This window comes from Tachyglossus aculeatus, chromosome 6 (assembly GCF_015852505.1).
Source record: "Tachyglossus aculeatus isolate mTacAcu1 chromosome 6, mTacAcu1.pri, whole genome shotgun sequence".
Classification (NCBI taxonomy): domain Eukaryota; kingdom Metazoa; phylum Chordata; class Mammalia; order Monotremata; family Tachyglossidae; genus Tachyglossus; species Tachyglossus aculeatus.
The window spans coordinates 58,581,899-58,604,184 of NC_052071.1; the positions used below are offsets into that span (position 1 = coordinate 58,581,899).

At 45.1% G+C, this 22,286-nt stretch overlaps 1 protein-coding gene across 1 annotated transcript in view; it reads left to right on the forward strand.

Moving 5' to 3' along the window:
• The window catches only part of CHM (CHM Rab escort protein), a 125,395-nt gene that overhangs the window by 24,756 nt on the left and 78,353 nt on the right, over window positions 1-22,286 (forward strand). The window contains exons 3-5 of the mRNA XM_038747921.1: window positions 234-306; window positions 1,115-1,239; window positions 9,887-10,217. Of these exons, the coding sequence (XP_038603849.1) occupies window positions 234-306; window positions 1,115-1,239; window positions 9,887-10,217 (529 nt within the window). The remainder of the gene's footprint in view (window positions 1-233; window positions 307-1,114; window positions 1,240-9,886; window positions 10,218-22,286) is intronic.

Consider the following 22,286-nt stretch of genomic DNA (forward strand, 5'->3'; position numbering starts at 1 on the left):
AGGGGCCGTCTCTATACGTTGCCGACTTGTACTTCCCAAGTGCTTAGTACAGTGCTCTGCACGCAGTAAGCGCTCAATAAATACGATTGAATTATAATGGGTAAGGAGAATCCTGGACGGGAGAGTGCATTTCCTTTGTTTTTTGAGGTAACTCATTTTCGTGATCCAGCTTTGTCGATTTGAAGTAATAAGAACGATTTGATTTTTTTTCTCTCCTTTTGTTTCTGCTGCAGAAGGAACTACTATGGAGGGAACTGGGCCAGTTTCAGTTTTTCGGGCCTGTTGTCGTGGCTGAAGGAATTCCAGGTAAAAAAAGCCGGAGCAATCGGCCTTTTCTGTCAGGACATTTCGGTGGTGTGACTTGTGTTTGCACGGCCCGGCAGAAAACCAGTCTGTCTCCCCCAAAAATGCCACTCTGTAGGGTAGTTGCAATTTTACACGAACTTTTTTTTTTTGATGAACAAGGAAATGTGCTGTCATCCCAGCTCCGCCACTTGTCAGCTGGGTGACTTTGGGCAAGTCACTTAGCTTCTCTATGCCTCAGTTCCCTCATCTGTAAAATGGGGATTAAGACTGTGAGCCCCATGCGGGACAACCTGATTACCTTGTATCTACCCCAGAGCGTAGAACAGTGCTTGGCACATAGTAAGCACTTCACAAATATCATCATTCATTTGAAGGACAAGTGCACACCTACACCTATGTACTCATACACAAAATACTTTGTCCGTGTCCTGTTCATCATCATCAATCGTATTTATTGAGCGCTTACTGTGTGCAGAGCACTGTACTAAGCACTTGGGAAGTACAAGTTGGCAACATATAGAGACAGTCCCTACCCAACAGTGGGCTCACAGTCTAAAAGGGGGAGACAGAGAACAAAACCAAACATACTAACAAAATAAAATAAATAGAATAGACATGTACCTGTTCCTGTCCCCGCCCACACAGGCAAGCACACGCACAAGCATATATGCAGTGACTTCTTCAGGTGTGTTAGCACCTGCTGGGGAGGGAGGGGGCCTCCCTCCCAAACCGAAAAGCTTGGAACCACCAGAAAAGCGGATTTTACCCATTTCTCCCGATCCAAACTCCTTCCTTTTGCGTACTTTAGGAGAAGAGCAACCGGGGCGAAGAAAGGGCCGCCTGGCGGGATCTTCTCCTTGAAACGGAAGAAGCCATTGCTCTGAACCAAAAGGATGAAACCATTCAACATGTAGAAGTTTTTTGTTATGCGAGGTGAGTGTGTGAGATAGTATTGAAGTTAAAAAGCCCTTCAGTCCATCGTCCGGTTCCTTAGAAGCACCATTGCGGTAATGGGGTTTCAGTTATAATCGATGTAATCCTCTCCTGCATCAGGCAGAAACTCCTCACCGTCTGATTCTCTCAAAATCCACCCCCACCACCTGGGCATCTGACCCCATTTCCTTGCACCTCATCAAAACACTTGTCCCCTCTCTTCTTCCCTCTCCAACTGCCATTTTCATTATTTTGTTATTTCATTATTTTGTTAGTATGTTTGGTTTTGTTCTCTGTCTCCCCCTTTTAGACGGTGAGACCACTGTTGGGTAGGGACTGTCTCTATATGTTACCAATTTGTTCTTCCCAAGCGCTTAGTACAGTGCTCTGCACACAGTAAGCGCTCAATAAATACGATTGATGATGATGATGATGCTTTTCAACTTTTCACTTTCCCCACTGCTTTTAAAAATGTCCATATCTCCCCTATCTTAAAAAAACACCTTCCTTTGACCCCTTGGCTCCTGTTCTATTTATTTTATTTTGTTAATATGCTTTGTTTTGTTCTCTGTCTCCCCCTTCTAGACTGTGAGCCCACTGTTGGGTAGCGACCGTCTCTGTATGTTGCCAACTTGTACTTCCCAAGCGCTTAGTGCAGTGCTCTGCACACAGTAAGCGCTCAATAAATACGATTGAATGAATGAATGAGTGAATGAATGTTGTTTGTCTCCCCCTTCTAGACTGTGAGCCCACTGTTGGGTAGGGACCGTCTCTATATGTTGCCAACTTGTACTTCCCAAGCGCTTAGTACAGTGCTCTGCACACAGTAAGCGCTCAATAAGTACGATTGAATGAATGAATGGTTATCGCCCCATCTCCCTCCTACCATTCCTCTCCAAACTCCTTGAGGGAGTCGTCTACACCCGCTGTCTCAAGTTCCTCTCCCCCATTTCTCTCCTTGACCCCCTCCGCAGGCTTCCATCCCGTTCACTCCCCAGAAACCACCCTCTCAAAGGTCACCATTGATCTCCTTCTTGCCAAATCCAATGGCCTCTGCTCCATCTTAATCTTCCTCAACCTTTCAACTGCCTTTGATACTGTCGACCACCCCCTTCTCCGTGAAACATTATCCAACCTTGGCTTCACTGGACACAGTCCTCTCCTGGTTCTCCTCCTGTCTCTCTGGCCGCTCATTTTCAGTCTTTTTCATGGGCTCCTCCTCTGCCTCTCATCATCATCATCATCATCATCAGTCGTATTTACTGAGCGCTTACTATGTGCAGAGCACTGTACTAAGCGCTTGGGAAGTACAAATTGGCAACATATAGAGACAGTCCCTACCCAACAGTGGGCTCACAGTCTAAAAGGGGGAGACAGAGACCAAACATACTAACAAAATAAAATAAATAGAATAGATATGTACAAATTAATTAAATAAATAAATAGAGTAAAAAAATATGTACAAACATATATACAGGTGCTGTGGGGAAGGGAGGGAGGTAAGATGGGGGGATGGAGAGGGGGACGAGGGGGAGAGGAAGGAAGGGGCTCAGTCTGGGAAGGCCTCCTGGAGGAGGTGAGCTCTCAGCAGGGCCTTGAAGGGAGGAAGAGAGCTAGCTTGGCGGATGGGCAGAGGGAGGCCATTCCAGGCCCGGGGGATGACGTGGGCCGGGGGTTGATGGCCTCTCATCCCCTAACTTTTGGGGGGGTCCCTCAAGGTTCATTTCTGGGACCCCTTCTAGTCTCCGTCTACAACCCACTCCCTTGGAGAACTCATTTTCTCCCACGGCTTCAACTACCACCTCTGTGCTGATAACAACCAAATCTGCATCATCAGCCCTGATCACTCTCTCCCGTCTCACATTTTCCTCTCGCCTCGAAGACATCTCTACTTGGATGTCGTTACTCCGTGGGAAAGAGCCCGGGCTTGGGAGTCAGAGGTGGTGGATTCTAATCCTAGCTCTGCCGCTTGTCCGCTGTGTGACTTTGGGCAAGTTACTTAACTTCTCTGGGCCTCAGTTTCCTCATTTGTAAAATGGGGATTAAGACTGAAGGAATTCCAGGAGAAGAGCAACCGGGGCGAAGAAAGGGCCGCCTGGCAGGATCTTCTCCTTGAAATGGAAGAAGCCGTTGCTCTGAACCAAAAGGATGAAACCATTCTACATGTAGAAGTTTTTTGTTATGCGAGGTGAGTGTGTGAGACAGTATTGAAGTTAAAAGCCCTTCAGTCCATCTTCTGGTTCCTTAGAAGCGCCATTGCGGTAATGGGGTTTCAGTTATAATCAATGTAATCCTCTCCTGCATCAGGGAGAAACTCCTCACCGTCTGATTCTCTCAAAATCCACCCCCACCACCTGGGCATCTGACCCCATTTCCTTGCACCTCATCAAAACACTTGTCCTCTCTTCTTCCCTCTCCAACTGCCATTTTCATTATTTTGTTATTTCATTATTTCATCATTTTGTTAGTATGTTTGGTTTTGTTCTCTGTCTCCCCCTTTTAGGCTGTGATCCCACTGTTGGGTAGGGACTGTCTCTGTATGTTGCCAGTTTGTACTTCCCAAGCGCTTAGTACAGTGCTCTGCACACAGTAAGCGCTCAATAAATACGATTGATGATGATGACTGTGAGCCCCCCCGTGGGACAACCTGATCACCTTGTAACCTCCCCAGCGCTTAGAACAGTGCTTTGCATGTAGTAAGTGCTTAATAAGTGCCATCATTATTATTATTATTATTGTGGATTCTAATCCTAGCTCTGCCACTTGTCCGCTGTGTGACTTTGGGCAAGTTACTTAACTTCTCTGGGCCTCAGCTTCCTCATTTGTAAAATGGGGATTAAGACTGTGAGCCCCACCTGGGACAACCTGAAAGCTTTCTATCTCCCCCAGTGCTTAGAACAGTGCTTGGCACAAATACAATTATTATTATTATTATGTTCTCCCATCACCTCAACTTAATATAGCTAAAATCGAACCTCTTATCTTCCCACCCAAATCCTGTCTTCCCTCTCACTTTCCCATCACTGTTGACGGCACCACCACCTTGTCTCTCTCACAAACCCGTAACCTTGGCATCATCCCTGAATCCCCTCTCTTGTTCGGCCCACACATTCAAGCCATCACTAAGTCCTGTCAGTTGTACCATCGCAACACAGCCAAAATCAGCCCCTTCCTCTCCGTCCAAGTGGAGAACGGCACTTTGTAGATATTTCAGGTGCTGGCATACTGTGGATTTAGTAATAATAATTATTATGGTTCTTGTTAAGCGCTTACTATGTGCCAAACACTGTTCTAAGTGCTAGGGTAGAGAGGTTGGAGAATAATAATAATAATAATAATGATGATGATGGTATTTGTTAAGCACTTACTATGTGCCATACACTGTTCTAAGTGCTGGGGTAGATAGGTTGGATAATAATAATAATAATAATAATAATAATAATAATAATAATGATGATGATATTTGTTAAGCGCTTACTATGTGCAAAGCACTACTCTAAGCACTGGAGAGGTCACAAGGTGATCAGGTTGTCCCACGGGGGACTCACAGTCTCAATCCCCATTTTACAGACGAGGGAACTGAGGCCCAGTGAAGTGACTCGCCCAAAGTCACACAGCTGACAATTGGGAGAGCCGGGATTTGAACCCATGACCTCTGACTCCAAAGCCCGGGCTCTTTCCACTGAGCCACGCTGCTTCTCTAAGAGAAGTGAAGTGATTTGTCCAAGGTCACAAGGCAGACAAGTGGCGGATCCAGGATAGAATAATAATAATAATTATGGCATCTGTTAAGCACTTACTATGGCCAGGCACTGTACTAAGCGCTGGGGTGGATACAAGTTAAGCAGGTTGGACACAGTCAATCAATCAATCGTATTTATTGAGCGCTTACTGTGTGCAGAGCACTGTACTAAGCGCTTGGGAAGTACAAGTTGGCAACATATAGAGGCAGTCCCTACCCAACAGTGGGCTTACAGTCTAGAAGGGGGAGACAGAGAACAAAACCAAGCATATTAACAAATAAAATAAATAGAATAGATATGTACAAGTAAAAGAAATAAATAGAGTAATAAATGTGTGCAAACATATATACATATACAGGTGCTGTGGGGAAGGGAAGGAGGTAAGATGAGGGGGATGGAGAGGGGGACGAGGGGGAGAGGAAGGAAGGGGCTTAGTCCCTGTCCCACGAGGGGCTTACAGTCTTAATCCCCATTTTCCAGGTGAGGTAACTGAGGCTCAGAGAAGTGAAGTATATACGTATATATGTTTGTACATATTTATTACTCTATTTATTTATTTATTTATTTTACTTGTACATATCTATTCTATTCATTTTATTTTGTTAGTATGTTTGGTTTTGTTGTCTGTCTCCACCTTTTAGACTGTGAGCCCACTGTTGGGTAGGGACTGTCTCTAGATGTTGCCCACTTGGACTTCCCAAGCGCTTAGTACAGTGCTCTGCACACAGTAAGCGCTCAATAAATAGGATTGATAATGATGATGATGATGAAGAAGTGATTTACCCAAGGCCACACAGCACACTAGTGGCAGGGCTGGGATTAGAACCCATGACCTTCTGACTCCGAAGCCCAGGCTCTGTCCGCTCCTCCATGCTGCTTGTACCCATTCCTGTTCCCTTCCCACCCGGTCGTGCACGTCGGCGTACTCTGCGGCGTTCTCCCGTGCGCTCAGTACAGCGTCTGTAGGCCCTCCAGAACGCGGGGTTCTGCATTTAAGGAAAACTGGCTGTGTCTCTCAAATTCTTCTGCTGGTGATTATGTTTGTACATAATTTATTACTCGATTTATGTATTTATTTTATTTATTTTATTTTGTAAATATGTTTTGTTCTGTTCTCTATCTCCCCCTTCTAGACTGTGAGCCCGCTGTTGGGTAGGGACCGTCTCTAGATGTTGCCAACTTGGACTTCCCAAGCGCTCAGTCCAGTGCTCTGCACACAGTAAGCGCTCAATAAATACGATTGAATGAATGAGTGATTATGAGCCACTGGATGAATTTACAGCCACAACAGCCAAAAGTCATTCATTTTTATTTTATTTTATTTTGTTTTAGTATCTGTTAACCACGTCGTTCATTCAGTCGTACTTATTGAATGCTTACTGTGTGCAGAGCACTATACTGAGCGCTTGGGAAGTACAATTTGGCAACGAATACTAAGTGTCAGGCACCGTACTAAGTGCTGGGCTAGACGCAGTCAAATCTGGTTCATACAGGGCTCATAATCTTAATCCCCATTTTACAGATGAGGGTATTGAGGCCCAGAGAAGTGAAGTGACTTGGCCAAGGTTACAAAGCAGGCGAGTGGCAGAGCCGGGGCTAGAACCGTGTCCTTCCTTGGACTTCCCAAGCGCTTAGTACAGTGCTCTGCACACAGTAAGCGCCCAATAAATACGATTGATTGATTGTCTGAAGAGGATGGCAAAATCATCAATCGTATTTATTGAGCGCTTACTGCGTGCAGAGCACTGTACTAAGCGCTTGGCACTGTACTAAGCGCTTAGTAAAGCAAAATGCTTTACTAAGATGGCAAGATGGCAAAATGCTTCTCGGGTTTGTATGTTGTGTTGCTGGGTTGGTTTTGGGGGTGAACTCACCCGGAGGGCTGGTACCCGAAGACGGCCTCTAATACTTAGGGGACAATTTTTGTGTGTGCGCTGCATTTTTTCTTTTGTTGTCATCCCGCCTCCGCCAGTTGTCGGCTGGGTGACTTTGGGCAAGTCACTTTACTTCTCTGTGCCTCAGTTACCTCACCTGTAAAATGAGGATTAAGATTGTGAGCCCCCCGTGGGACAACCTGATCACCTTGTAACCTCCCCAGCGCTTCGAACAGTGCTTTGCACACAGTAAGCGCTTAATAAATGCCATTATTATTATTATTATTATGGCTGGGCAGAGTGGCCTGATGGATAGAGCTCGGCCTGGGAGGCAGAAGGTCATGGGTTCTAATCCCGCCTCCGCCACTTCTCTGCCAAGTGGACAAGTCACTTCACTTCTCTGGGCCTCAGTCACCTCATCCGGAAAATCAATCATCAATCAATCGTATTTATTGAGAGCTTACTGTGTGCAGAGCACTGTACTAAGCGCTTGGGAAGTACAAGTTGGCAACATATAGAGACGGTCCCTACCCAACAGTGGGCTCACAGTCTAAAATGGGGATTAAGATCATGAACCCCACGTTGGACAGGGACTGACTAGCTTGTAGCCACCCCAGCGCTTAGTACAGTGCCTGGCACAAAGTAAGCGCTTAACAAATACCATAATTATTATTGTTAGCCTTTTCAGAGAGCGAGGGAGAGGTAGACTCCCTCCCTCCCTCCCATCCACACACACACAAACACACCATCAGTTTCCTTTCCTCCAAGTACAGAGGACCCTCCCCAAGGCACTCAATAAATACGATTGAATGAATGAATGAATGATTCCAGAGAAGCGGCGTGGCTCAGTGGAAAGAGCCCGGGCTTGGGAGTCAAAGGTCATGGGTTCAAATCCCGGCTCCGCCAATTGTCAGCCGTGTGACTTCGGGCAAGTCACTTCACTTCTCTGGTCCTCAGTTCCCTCATCTGGAAAATGGGGATTGAGACTGTGAAAATCCCCCCCGTGGGACAACCTGATCACCTTGTATCCTCCCCAGCGCTTAGAACAGTGCTTGGCACATAGTAAGCGCTTAACAAATATGTTTGTTAAGTCTGTGAGCCCGTTGTTGGGTAGGGACCATCTCTATATGTTGCCAACTTGTATCAGTCAATCGTATTTATTGATTGGGAACTTTATTTATTTATTAGTACAGTGCTCTGCACACAGTAAGCGCTCAATAAATGCGATCGAATGAATGAATTGGGAACTTGGACTTCCCAAGCGCTCAGTACAGTGCTCTGCACCCACCAAGCGCTCAATGTGAATGAACAAACGCCATTGTTATTATGCTCTGCTCACCGAAGCCACTCGCTAAATCATCAATCGTATTTATTGAGCGCTTCCTGTGTGCAGAGCACTGTACTAAGCGCTTGGGAAGTACAAGTTGGCAACATATAGAGACAGTCCCTACCCCACAGTGGGCTAAATATTATCAATTGGCCAATTGACGGCAAGATACACTTTTTGAGCGCGTCTCTGTTGCGCCAAGGTGCCGTAGGCCAGAATAGGGTTCCTTTTGGTGGTAGCACTTTGAGCAGATGAATCTCTCAGTAGATAATAATAATGATAATAATAATAATAATAATGATGATGGTATTTGTTAAGTGCTTACTATGTGCAAAGCACTGTTCTAAGCGCGGGGGTGATACAAGGTGATCAGGTTGTCCCACGTGGGGCTCACAGTCTTAAACCCCATTTACAGATGAGGGAACTGAGGCCCAGAGAAGTGAAGTGACTTGCCGAAGGTCACACAGCAGACTTGTGGCGGAGTCGGGATTCGAACCCATGACCTGTGACTCCAAAGCCTGGCCTCTTTCCACTGAGCCATACTGCTTCTCTGTATGTTCTGGACCCTCTCTCCTTTGCGAGGGAGGGTCGGCGTAACTCTGGAAACTCCTCCGGAGTCACCGTTAAAACATGGATTTGAAAGAACGGGCAGCTGCGCGACCATATATAATATTCTGTGCAAATGTAAAATGAGCGGCCTTAGAACAAAGTGCACCCGTCAAAGGAAAAGAATAATCCAGTCGCGGCAACAAGCTGCATTGAAAGTCAGAGGGAAATGGCTGAAAAATAAATAGTGCACACCTGGGCTGAATAAATTAACCAGCTGGTTGGCAATTTTTCATCTGACCTATCTCGAAGGGCGGATGATGCGAGGCATTAATAAGACATATTTGCTTGGAGATGATCCGTTTCTTTGTTACTACCATTAGCTGATGAACGGTGCTAGATAATATTCAGAATTTACTCAAGAATTTGCCCGCGGATGTACCCCTTTTAGTGAATTAGCGGGAAACATTATTTGTGCAAAGCTTGAATTTGAACAATTTGCTAGGGATTTTTATCATATTGTCGAAGCGAGGGAAAAAATGGCAAGAACTGGGTTCCGCAGTTTAAAACAAGGGCAGTCGAATATTCATTCTCATGGCCCGTCGACTAGGGAAAAGTCAGTATTCCATTTTAAATGGAAAACGGATGCCTTGAGTATTGGGGATGTGAATGGAAACTTATGGCAGGCATATGTTTTTCTGTTGTCGCTTTAAATTAGTTTTCATCTTTTTCTGGTTTTTGCCCCAGAATTTGAATAATTTGAAATGCATCATTTTGTATTTCCTTTAAAAAGAAAAAGAATGACCAGGGCCAGTACAGGCCGGTTACTCTATCTATCTATCTATCTATCTATCATCTATCTATTTATTTATTTATTCATTCATTCATTTATTTTACTCGTACATATCTATTCTATTTATTTTATTTTGTTAGTATATTTAGTTTTGTTCTCTGTCTCCCCTGTTTAGACTGTGAGCCCACTGTTGGGTAGGGACTGTCTCCATATGTTGCCAACTTGTACTTCCCAAGCGCTTAGTACAGTGCTCTGCACACAGTAAGCGCTCAATAAATGCGATCGATTGATTGATTCTCAAAGACGAGATTGCACAAAGGGTTTCGGGCCGCCGTCGGTAATGTCTCCGTCGCCCTTTGTGCAGCCAAGAGCCAGAAGAGGAGGTGGAAGAAGCGGGGGCCCTGCAGAAGAACCCCGTCTACGACGTCCCCCCGGACTCTGCCGACGCTCAGGGCCCTCCACCCCCATCCGAGGAGAGCCACCCATCTCCAGAGACGGAGAGCCGGGAAGCGGCTCCGGGAGCGGATGCCGGATCGGAGCCGGAAAACGCGCGCGGCGAGGAGAGGCCGCCGGAGGATGGAAGCTCCGGCGACGCACCGCCCGATCCGGAGGAAAACCGGCCCAAGAGGACCCCGATCACCTACTCCCAAATCGTGAGGGAAGGGAGGCGGTTTAATATCGACCTAGTGTCCAAGGTAAGTGTCCGTTCTTCCGCCCTTTTCAGAGTCGCCCTCGCCTGTAATTGCCCTCGGGGCAACCGATCCCGGTTCCCATAGAGCGGTGGCTAGTTTTCCTGGTGAGCTGGGAAAAGGTCACCTAGGCCGGTCTGGGGCTCTCACCCGTGAAGGAAGAGCATCTGTTGGACTCATTACATATCTATTCTATTTATTTTATTTTGTTAGTATGTTTGGTTTTGTTCTCTGTCTCCCCCTTTTAGACTGTGAGCCCACTGTTGGGCAGGGACTGTCTCCCTATGTTGCCAATTTGTACTTCCCAAGCGCTTAGTACAGTGCTCTGCACACAGTAAGTGCTCAATAAATACGATTGATAATGATGATGATTTCAGAGAAGCAGCGTGGCTCAGTGGAAAGAGCCAGGGCTTTGGAGTCAGAGGTCATAGGTTTGAATTCCGACTCCCCCACATGTCTGCTGTGTGACCTTGGGCAAGTCACTTAGCTTCTCTGAGCCTAAGTTACCTCATCTGGAAAATGGGGATGAAGACTGTGAGCCTCACGTGGGACAACTCGATCACCTTGCAACCTCCCCAGCGCTTAGAACAGGGCTTTGCACATAGTAAGCGCTTAATAAATGCCATTATTATTATTATTTCCGACCCTGCTTTCTTCTGAAAATAAGGTGGGCCGGAAATTTTGAGCAGCCTATCAGTCGGTGGTATTTATTGAGTGCTCACGACATTCAGAGCGCTGTTCTAAGCACTTGATGGCAGCAAAAGCTAGTTTACTGGTCGGGTTTTGGAGCTGTTTTATTTTGTCGTAAAGCTACCGTGGTGTTAAGTAACATCCTTCCCTAGGCTGGTAACAGTATTCATTCATTCAATCCTATTTATTGAGCGCTCACTGTATGCAGAGCACTGTACTAAGCGCTTGGGAAGTACAAGTCGGCAACACATAGAGCTGGTAACAGTATTCATTCATTCCTTCATTCACTCCTATTTATTGAGCGCTTACTGTATGCAGAGCACTGTACTAAGCGCTTGGGAAGTGCAAGTCGGCAACACATAGGGCTGGTAACACTATTCATTCATTCCTTCATTCACTCCTATTTATTGAGCGCTTACTGTATGCAGAGCACTGTACTAAGCTCTTGGGGAGTACAAGACGGCAACACATAGAGCTGGTAACAGTACTCATTCATTCCTTCATTCAGTCCTATTTATTGAGCGCTTACTGTATGCAGAGCACTGTACTAAGCGCTTGGGGAGTACAAGTCGGCAACACATAGAGCTGGTAACAGCATTCATTCCTTCAATCCTATTTATTGAGCACTTACTGTATGCAGAGCACTGTACTAAGCGCTTGGGGAGTACAAGTCGGCAACACATAGAGCTGGTAACAGTATTCATTCATTCCTTCATTCAGTCCTATTTATTGAGCGCTTACTGTATGCAGAGCACTGTACTAAGCGCTTGGGAAGTACAAGTCGGCAACATATAGAGACGGTCCCTACCCAACAACGGGCTCACAGTCTAGAAGGGGGAGACAGACAACAAAACAAAACGTGGAGACAGGTGTCAAAATCGTCAGAACAAATAGAATTAAAGCTATAAGCACATCATGAACAAAATAGAATAGTAAATATGTACAAGTAAAGTAAATAGGGTAGTAAATCTGTACAAATATGTATACAGGTGCTGTGGGGAGGGGAAGGAGGGAGGGCAGGGGGATGGGGAGGAGGAGAGGACAAGGGGGGCTCAGTGTGGGAAGGCCTCCTGGAGGAGGTGAGCGCTCAGTAGGGCGTTGAAGGGATGAAGAGAGCTAGTTTGGAGGATGTGGGGAGGGAGGGCATTCCGGGCCAGGGGGAGGACGTGGGCCGGGGGTCGACGGCGGGACGGGCGAGAACGAGGCCCAGTGAGGAGGTGAGCGGTGGCAGAGGAGCGGAGGGTGCGGGCTGGGCCGGAGAAGGAAAGAAGGGAGGTGAGGTAGGAGGGGGTGAGGGGATGGACAGCCTTGAAGCGAGAGTGAGTATTCATTAATCAATCAATCAATCAATCGTATTTATTGAGCACTTACTATGTGCAGAGCACTGTACTAAGCGCTTGGGAAGTACAAATTGGCAACACATAGAGACAGTCCCTACCCAACAGTGGGCTCACAGTCTAAAAGGGGGAGACAGAGAACAGAACCAAACATACCAACAAAATAAAATAAATAGGATAGAAATGTACAAGTAAAATAAATAAATAAATAGAGTAATAAATATGTACAACCATATATACATATATACAGGTACTGTGGGGAAGGGAAGGAGGTAAGATGGGGGGATGGAGAGGGGGACGTGGGGGAGCACCTACCGTGTGCAAAGCACTGGACTAGTGTTGGGGAAAAGAGTAATTGGATCAATCAATCAATCAGTTGTATTTATTGAGCACTTACCATGTGCAGAGCACTGTACTAAGCGCTTGGGAAGTACAAGTTGGCAACATATAGAGACAGGCCCTACCCAGCAGTGGGCTCACAGTCTAGAAGGGGGAGACAGAGAACAAAACCAAACATATTAACAAAATAAAATAAATAGAATAGATATGTACAAGTAAAATAAATAAATAAATAAATAGAGTAATATGTACAAACATATATACATATATACAGGTGCTGTGGGGAAGGGAAGGAGGTAAGACGGGGAGATGGAGAGGGGGACGAGGAGGGGGCTCAGATTGGATGTGAATTAGACAGAGCTCCTGACCCTCGAGGGGTTCTCAATTTAAGATTAAGGGAGGGTGGACTGGTAGTGATCCAATAAGGTTAAACGATAAAAAAGACAAAAAACCTGAAAAACAACAGAAGGCAAGAACAGGAATAAGTACGGTAGGCACTACAGAGCACTGCGGCTAGAGAAGCAGCATGACCTAATAGAAGGAGCATGGGCCTGGGTTCTAATCCTGGCTCCTCCACTTGTCTGCTGTGTGACCTTAGGCAAGTCACTTCACTTCTCTGTGCCGCGATTCCCTCATCTGCACAGTGAGGATTCAATCCCTGTTCTCCCTCCTACTTAGACTGTGGATCCCCTGTGGGTCCCGATGATCTCTATCGACCCCAGCCATCAGTACAGCGCTTGGCACGTAGTAAGCACTTAAATACCACGATTAATTATTACGCTTTTTAAAGGAGCCAAAAAACGAGTTTTGTGTCAACATGAGGGCTATAATAAAGATAATAATAATGATGGTATCTTTTTATGGGCTTACTATGTGCCAGGCACTGTAGTAAGCGCTGGGGTGGATATGGACAAATCAAGTTATTTTACTAGTAAGCACTTAAATACCACGATTAATTATTACACTTTTTAAAGGAGCCCAAAAACGAGTTTTGTGTCAACATGAGGGCTATAATAAAGACGGTAATAATGATGATATCTTTTTAAGGGCTTACTATGTGCCAGGCACTGTAGTAAGCGCTGGGGTGGATATGGACAAATTGAGTTATTTTACTAGTAAGCACTTAAATACCATGATTAATTATTACACTTTTTAAAGGAGCCATAAAACGAGTTTTGTGTCAACATGAGGGCTATAATAAAGATAATAATAATGATGCTATCTTTTTAAGGGCTTACTATGTGCCAGGCACTGCAGTAAGCGCTGGGGTGGATATGGACAAATCGAGGTATTTTACTAGTAAGCACTTAAAAACCACGATTAATTATTACACTTTTTAAAGGAGCCAAAAAACGAGTTTTGTGTCAACATGAGGGCTATAATAAAGGTAATAATAATGACGGCATCTTTTTATGGGCTTACTATGTGCCAGGCACTGTAATAAGCGCTGGGGTGGATATGGACAAATCGAGTTATTTTACTAGTAAGCACTTAAAAACCACGATTAATCATTACACTTTTTAAAGGAGCCAAAAAACGAGTTTTGTGTCAACATGAGGGCTATAGTAAAGATAATAATAATGATGGTATCTTTTTATGGGCTTACTATGTGCCAGGCACTGTAGTAAGCGCTGGGGTAGATGTGGACAAATCGAGTTATTTTACTAGTAAGCACTTAAATACCACGATTAATTATTACACTTTTTAAAGGAGCCAAAAAACGAGTTTTGTGTCAACATGAGGGCTATAATAAAAATAATAATAGTGATGGTATCTTTTTAAGGGCTTACTATGTGCCAGGCACTGTAGTAAGCACTGGGGTGGATATGGACAAATCGAGTTACTTTACTAGAAAGCACTTAAAAACCACGATTAATTATTATGCTTTTTAAAGGAGCCAAAAAATGAGTTTTGTGTCAACATGAGGGCTATAATAAAGACAATAATAATGATGGTATGTTTTTATGGGCTTACTATGTGCCAGGCACTGTAGTAAGCGCTGGGGTGGATATGGACAAATCGAGTTATTTTACTAGTAAGCACTTAAATACCACGATTAATTATTACACTTTTTAAAGGAGCCAAAAAACGAGTTTGTGTCACCATGAGGGCTATAATAAAGATAATAATAATGATGGTATCTTTTTAAGGGCTTACTATGTGCCAGGCACTGTAGTAAGCGCTGGGGTGGATATGGACAAATCGAGTTATTTTACTAGTAAGCACTTAAATACCACGATTAATTATTACACTTTTTAAAGGAGCCCAAAAACGAGTTTTGTGTCAACATGAGGGCTATAATAAAGACGGTAATAATGATGATTTCTTTTTAAGGGCTTACTATGTGCCAGGCACTGTAGTAAGCGCTGGGGTGGATATGGACAAATCGAGTTATTTTACTAGTAAGCACTTAAATACCACGATTAATTATTACACTTTTTAAAGGAGCCAAAAAACGAGTTTGTGTCACCATGAGGGCTATAATAAAGATAATAATAATGATGGTATCTTTTTAAGGGCTTACTATGTGCCAGGCACTGTAGTAAGCGCTGGGGTGGATATGGACAAATCGAGTTATTTTACTAGTAAGCACTTAAATACCACGATTAATTATTACACTTTTTAAAGGAGCCCAAAAACGAGTTTTGTGTCAACATGAGGGCTATAATAAAGACGGTAATAATGATGATTTCTTTTTAAGGGCTTACTATGTGCCAGGCACTGTAGTAAGCGCTGGGGTGGATATGGACAAATCGAGTTATTTTACTAGTAAGCACTTAAATACCACGATTAATTATTACACTTTTTAAAGGAGCCCAAAAACGAGTTTTGTGTCAACATGAGGGCTATAATAAAGACGGTAATAATGATGATATCTTTTTAAGGGCTTACTATGTGCCAGGCACTGTAGTAAGCGCTGGGGTGGATATGGACAAATCGAGTTATTTTAATTGTACATACTTACTATTCTATTTATTTTGTTAATGATGTGCATTTAGCTGCCCCCTTTTTCCTCTCCTCCTCCTTATCCACCCCGCCCTACCTCCTTCCCCTCCCCACAGCACCTGTGTATATGTTTGTACAGATTTGTTACTCTATTTTACTTGTACATATTTACTCTTCTATTTATTTTGTTAATGATGTGCATTTAGCTTTAATTCTATTTGTTCTGGCGACTTGACACCTGTCCACATGCTTTGTTTTGTCGTCCGTCTCCCCCTTCTAGCCTGTGAGCCCGTTGTTGGGTAGGGACCGTCTTTATATGTTGCCAACTTGGACTTCCCAAGCGCTTAGTACAGTGCTCTGCACACAGTAAGCGCTCAATAAAGACAATCGGAAGAATGAAAGAAAGAGTTGGACATCGTCCCCGTCCTATGTGGGGCTCACATTCTTAATCCCTGCTTTTACAGATGAGGTAACTGAGGCCCGGAGAAATGAAGTGACTTGCGTGAGGTCACATAGCAGACAAGTGGTGGAGCTGGAATTAGAACCCATGACCTTCTGACTCCTGGGCCTATCCTGTATCCACCAAATCAATCAATCCATCAATCGTATTTATTGAGCGCTTACTGTGTGCACAGCACTGTACTAAGCTCTTGGGAAGCACAAGTTGGCAACACACAGAGACAGTCCCTACCCAACAACGGGCTTACAGTCTAGAAGGGGGAGACAGACAACAAAACAAAATATATGGACAGGTGTCAAGTCGTCAGAACAAACCACTCTGAGTACCACTAAACTGTGTCAAATCACTCCGAACAACTTGTAATAATAATAATAATAATAATAATAATGGCATTTGTTAAGCGCTTACTATGTTCAAAGCACTGTTCTAAGCGCTGGGGGGGATACAAGGTGATCAAGTTGTCCCACATGGGGCTCACAGTCTTAATCCCCATTTTACAGATGAGGTAACTGAAGCTCAGAGAAGTTAAGTGACAAGGTCACACAGCAGACATGTGGCGGAGCTGGGATTCGACCCATGACCTCTGCCTCCAAAGCCCGTGCTCTTTCCACTGAGCCACACTGCTTCTCTGTTTGTCATTGTGTTATTTTTATTTTTTATCCATCCTGTTAATCCCCCCCCATGGGGATTTCTGAAGGGAGTGAGCCCTGTCAAAGACGGCTAACAATTTCTGGCCAGAGTCCCCTGCTCCGGGTAACCCCACCGCATGAAACTTCCCTAGTAGGAATGGCCTCTGAAGCCTCGGGAGGAGTCGGGATGCTTCCCAGAGCTCCGGCCTTCTCCAGCCAACCCCCTCTCTCCTGGATTAAATGAAGATTTAAAAGTTGGGATTCAGCTGGTCAGGAATGCCACACTCCCACCCCACCCTGACCAGGCGAGACCGGAGGAAGCAGCTGTGAACAGCTGAAAAGCAGCACTGCCTAGTATATAGGCACCGGCCTGGGAGTCATCATCATCATCAATCGTATTTATTGAGTGCTTACTATGTGCAGAGCACTGTACTAAGCGCTTGGGAAGTACAAATTGGCAACACATAGAGACAGTCCCTACCCAACAGTGGGCTCACAGTCTAAAAGGGGGAGACAGAGAACAAAACCAAACATACCGACAAAATAAAATAAATAGGATAGATATGTACAAGTAAAATAAATAAATAAATAGAGTAATAGATATGTAGGACCCAGTAGTAAATCAGTAGGACCCAGGTTCTAATCCTGCCTCCGCCACTCAATCAATCCATTTATTGAGCGCTTACTGTGTGCAGAGCTCCACCACTCATCTTCTGGGTGACTTCGGGCGAGTCACTTCGCTTCTCTGGTCCTCAGTCGCCTCGTCTGGAAACTGGGGATTAAGACAGTGAGCCCCATATGGGCCACGGAATACGTTCAACCCACTTAGCTCGGTATCTACCCCAGCGCTTAGAACAGTGCCTGGGACCATAAGCTCTCTGTGGGCAGGGAATGTGTCAGTTTATTGTTAAAATTATTATTATTATTATGGCATTTATTAAGCGCTTACTATGTGCAAAGCACTGTTCTAAGTGCCGGGGAGGTTACAAGGTGATCAGGTTGTCCCACGGGGGGCTCACAGTCTTAATCCCCATTTTCCAGATGAGGAAACTGGGACAACAGAGAAGTTAAGTTGGGGAAGCAGCGTGGCTCAGCGGAAAGAGCCCGGGCTTTGGAGTCAGAGGTCATCGGTTCAAATCCAGGCCCCACCACTTGTCAGCTGTGGGACTTTGGGCAAGTCACTTAACTTCTCTGGGCCTCAGTTCCCTCATCTGTAAAATGGGGATTAAGACTGTGAGCCCCCAAGTGGGACAACTTGATCACCTTGTAACCTCCCCAGCGCTTAGAGCAGTGCTTTGCACATAGTAAGAGCTTAATAAGTGCCATTATTAAGTGACTTGCCCAAAGTCACACAGCTGACAAGTGGCAGAGCTGGGATTTGAATCCCTGACCTCTGACTCCAAAGCCCAGGCTCTTTCCACTGAGCCATGCTGCTTCTCTATGTTGTACTGTAGTCTCCCAAGTGCTTAGTCCAGTGGTCTGCACACAGTAAGCACTCAGCAGGTACGATTTTTTTTTATGATGGCATTTATTAAGCGCTTAGTATGTGCAAAGCACTGTTCTAAGCGCTGGGGAGGTTACAAGGAGATCAGGTTGTCCCACGGGGGGCTCACAGTCTTCATCCCCATTTTACATATGAGGGAACTGAGGCCCGGAGAAGTGAGGTGACTTGCCCAAAGTCACACAGCTGACAAGTGGCGGAGCCGGGATTCGAACCCATGACCTCTGACTCCAAAAGCCCGGGCTCTTTCCACTGAGCCACGCCGCTTCTCTGTACGATTGGCACATACTAAACACTTAACAAATACCATTGGAAAAAAAACCCTAACAGCGCGGGATCAGAAGGTGTGGCGAGGGGAGGCCAACTTGTTGCCAACTTCTACTTCCCAAGCGCTTAGTACAGTGCTCTGCACACAGTAAGCGCTCAATAAATGCGATTAATTGATTGAGGCCACAGAATCTCCTCAGATTGGAGCTTGTGGGGCCGGACAGAAGTTGAAATTGACCCGCAGACCATCACCTTCCATCATCATCATCATCAATCGTATTTATTGAGCGCTTACTGTGTGCAGAGCACTGTACTAAGCGCTTGGGAAGTACAAATTGGCAAGATACACCAAGTCAGCTGTTTCAGGGACCCGGGAGGTTGGGGGAGAGGACGGGGGAGTGAGTGTACGACAAACACACAGCCCCAACTCCCTCGGGGTGACACTGTCGACTGCTTCATCTCAAACTTGATAGTTCCCAGGCAATCCAGTTCCCCTTCATCTCTGTCAAAACTTGTGTATTAAGCGCTTTATTTTCTACTCCAAACTGTAGAAAACAACAAGTAATCCAGTGGCTGGTGAGGGAGCCAAATGTTCGTCCATTCAAACAAGCAATTCCGTGGCACTGTATGAGCACCGACAAAAGATGACGATCGAAAGTTAGATTTTGAGGCTAATCGAGATTCATTCGAGCGGGTCTTCCTTGATTGATTGATAGGAAAAACTAATATTTGTGAGCCCACTGTTGGGTAGGGACCGTCGCTATATGTTGCCAACTTGTACTTCCCAAGTGCTTGGTACTGTGCTCTGCACACAGTAAGCGCTCAATAAATACGATTGATTGATTGATTGAATAAAAATTCTGGAGCCAGCCTGTTAAGGCCGGAGGTTTGGCATTGAGTTCCATTTTGTTGTTTTAGCTAAATCAGTCGGTGTGGAAGTTTTCCGTTGCCCCTGACTCAGTGTGCCCAGAAGCAGCGTGGCTTAGTGGAAAGAGCACGGGCTTGGGAGCCAGGGGACGTGGGTTCTAATCCCGGCTCTGCCACTTGTCTCCTGTGTGATTTGGGGCAAGCCACTTCACTTCTCTGGGCCTCAGTTACCTCAACTGTAAAATGGGGATTAAGACTGTGAGCCCCACGCGGGACAACCTGATGACCTTGTATCTACCCCAGCCCTTGGGACACTGCTTGGCACATAGTAAGCGCTTAACGAGTACCATCGTTATTGTGATTATTAGTATTACAGCGGTGGTGCCGTATTACTTTGAGGATGGCATAAAGCAGGAGTATTAGTAGTCATTCTGTGCATCTGCCCAAGAGGCAGGTGGCCGGTCCTTTTCGGGAAATAGGTGATGCTGTTCAGGACTGTAGTGTCGTAATGGGCAACTAATTGCACCCTCTCTGTTTTAGTCTTTATTTCGGAATTTTATTTCCATTTGTTCCATTTCTCTGTCTCCCCCTTTTAGACTGTGAGCCCACTGTTGGGTAGGGACTGTCTCTATGTGTTGCCAATTTGTACTTCCCAAGCGCTTAGTACAGTGCTCTGCACATAGTAAGCGCTCAATAAATACGATTGATTGATTGATTGATTGATTTGTTACCGGACAGCTACCCAGATTCACGTTTGGCGATTTAACGATTCATGCTCAGGTTAGAGAGACTCGTCGTTGACAGCCAGAGGGAGAGAATACCCCCTGCCTTACCTTGTCTTACCTGGTAGCAACTCTCCTCCACTAGTTTCTCCTCCACAAGCAATGCACAAATCAGGCTTTTCCAAATCATCATCATCATCAATCGTATTTATTGAGCGCTTACTATGTGCGGAGCACTGTACTAAGCACTTGGGAAGTACAAATTGGCAACATATAGAGACAGTCCCTACCCAACAGTGGGCTCACAGTCTAAAAGGGGGAGACAGAGAACAAAACCAAACGTACTAACAAAACAAAATAAATAGAATAGATATGTACAGGTAAAATAAATAAATAAATAGAGTAATAAATACGTACAAACATATACATATATACAGGTGCTGTGGGGAAGGGAAGGAGGTAAGATGGGGGGGATGGAGAGGGGGACGAGGGGGAGAGGAATCAAACAGCTCAGCACTCGTTCCCAAAACTTGAGTGGCTCTGGAGGATTTCAGAAGAGGAAAGCTCTAGTAAGTCAGCCCTTCCAAAAGTTCATTTAATGATATCTTTCTCATTTCACGCCACACCTAAATTACCGATCCTTGTTTTCTGCAACAATTCAAGTCCGACCACAGCACAGGTACAGGGAAGGCTGAATTCTGAATTGAGGGCTGGGTGTTTTTCCATTTGCCGGTCCGCCGTGAGTTTGTTCAATCCAGTCAAAATAGCCCAAATAAGTTGTGTTTTATGCCATGGTGTGTCCGCATTTCTTTGAGTAGCCCTGTTTGGCGTATGTGTGTTTTGAGCTTTTTTGCTTGCATTCTGTTTGGTTGTGCACTTTGGCAGCCAAATACTAATTCTGATGTCGGTCTTCATCATTTGAACCACAGATAGTCCTGAAGCATTTTATGAACTCCCTTTGTTCTCTAGAAAATTGACCCTCTAAGAAGAGAGAACGAGACAATCAGCAGGGTTAACTGTGTCCAAAAGGGCATTGCTGATTTTTTTGGTTCTGCCCAATGTTGGACTGATATCAGTGCTTAGAACAGTGCTTTGCACATAACAAATGCCATTATTATTATTATTATTAGAGTTGATAAAAGTTCACTTAACTGACATTGATTTACTGAAGGTCCCAAGGGACCGCTCTGATGCACAGTCTATTGGCTAAAATTCCGTTTTTGAAGTGCTCCTTTTTTTCCATTAAAACCGGCAAAGTGTATTTAATTTCCTCATTTTCTGATCCCCAAACCTCTATATTTTATAGAATGACAAAAATAGAGGCTCTCCGTTAGGCCAAACACCAAGTTGAAATTTAGCATGCGTTGAACAATAATAATAATAATAATAATAATAATAATGGTATTTGTTAGCGCTTACTATGTGCGGAGCACTGTTCTAAGCTCTGGGGTAGATAATAATAATAATGATTGCATTTATTAAGCGCTATGTGCAAAGCAGTGTTCTAAGCGCTGGGGAGGTTACAAGGTGAACAGGTTGTCCCACGGGGGGCTCACAGTCTTAATCCCCATTTTACAGATGAGGTCACTGAGGCACAGAGAAGTTAAGTGACTTGCCCAAAGTCGCACAGCTGACAAGTGGCAGAGTCGGGATTGGAACCCATGACCTCTGACTCCAAAGCCCGGGCTCTTTCCACTGAGCCACGCTGCTTCTCTAATAATGTTGGTATTTGTTAAGCGCTTACTATGTGTGAAGCACTGTTCTGAGCGCTGTGGGGGGGAATGCAAGGGGATGAGGTTGTCCCATGTGGGGCTCACAGTCTTTATCACCATTTTACAGATGGAAGAACTAAGGCACAGAGAAGTTAAGTGGCTTGACCCAGGTCACACAGCAGATGTGGGGGAGGAGGGATTCGAACCCATGACCTCTGACTCCCAAACCCGCGCTCTTTACAGTGAGCCACACTGCTTCTCTTAAAGCACACTGAACCCAAATGGGAACGAGGGGAGCTGTCGCTGAGACTAAATTCAAGTTCTGGAGAAATGGCGGTGTCCATTTCTCAGCTCGTCCACACCGTGTAAAATATTGGAGAATTTCACCAACAGCGCATGGCTCAGCACCGTATAATAATAATAACAATAATAATAATGGCATTTGTTAAGCGCTTACTATATGCAAAGCACTGTTCTAAGCGCCGGGGAGGATACAAGGTGATCACGTTGTCCCACGTGGGGCTCCCAGTCTTAATCCCCATTTTACAGATGAGATAACTGAGGCTCAGAGAAGTTAAGTGACTTGCCCACAGTCACACAGCAGA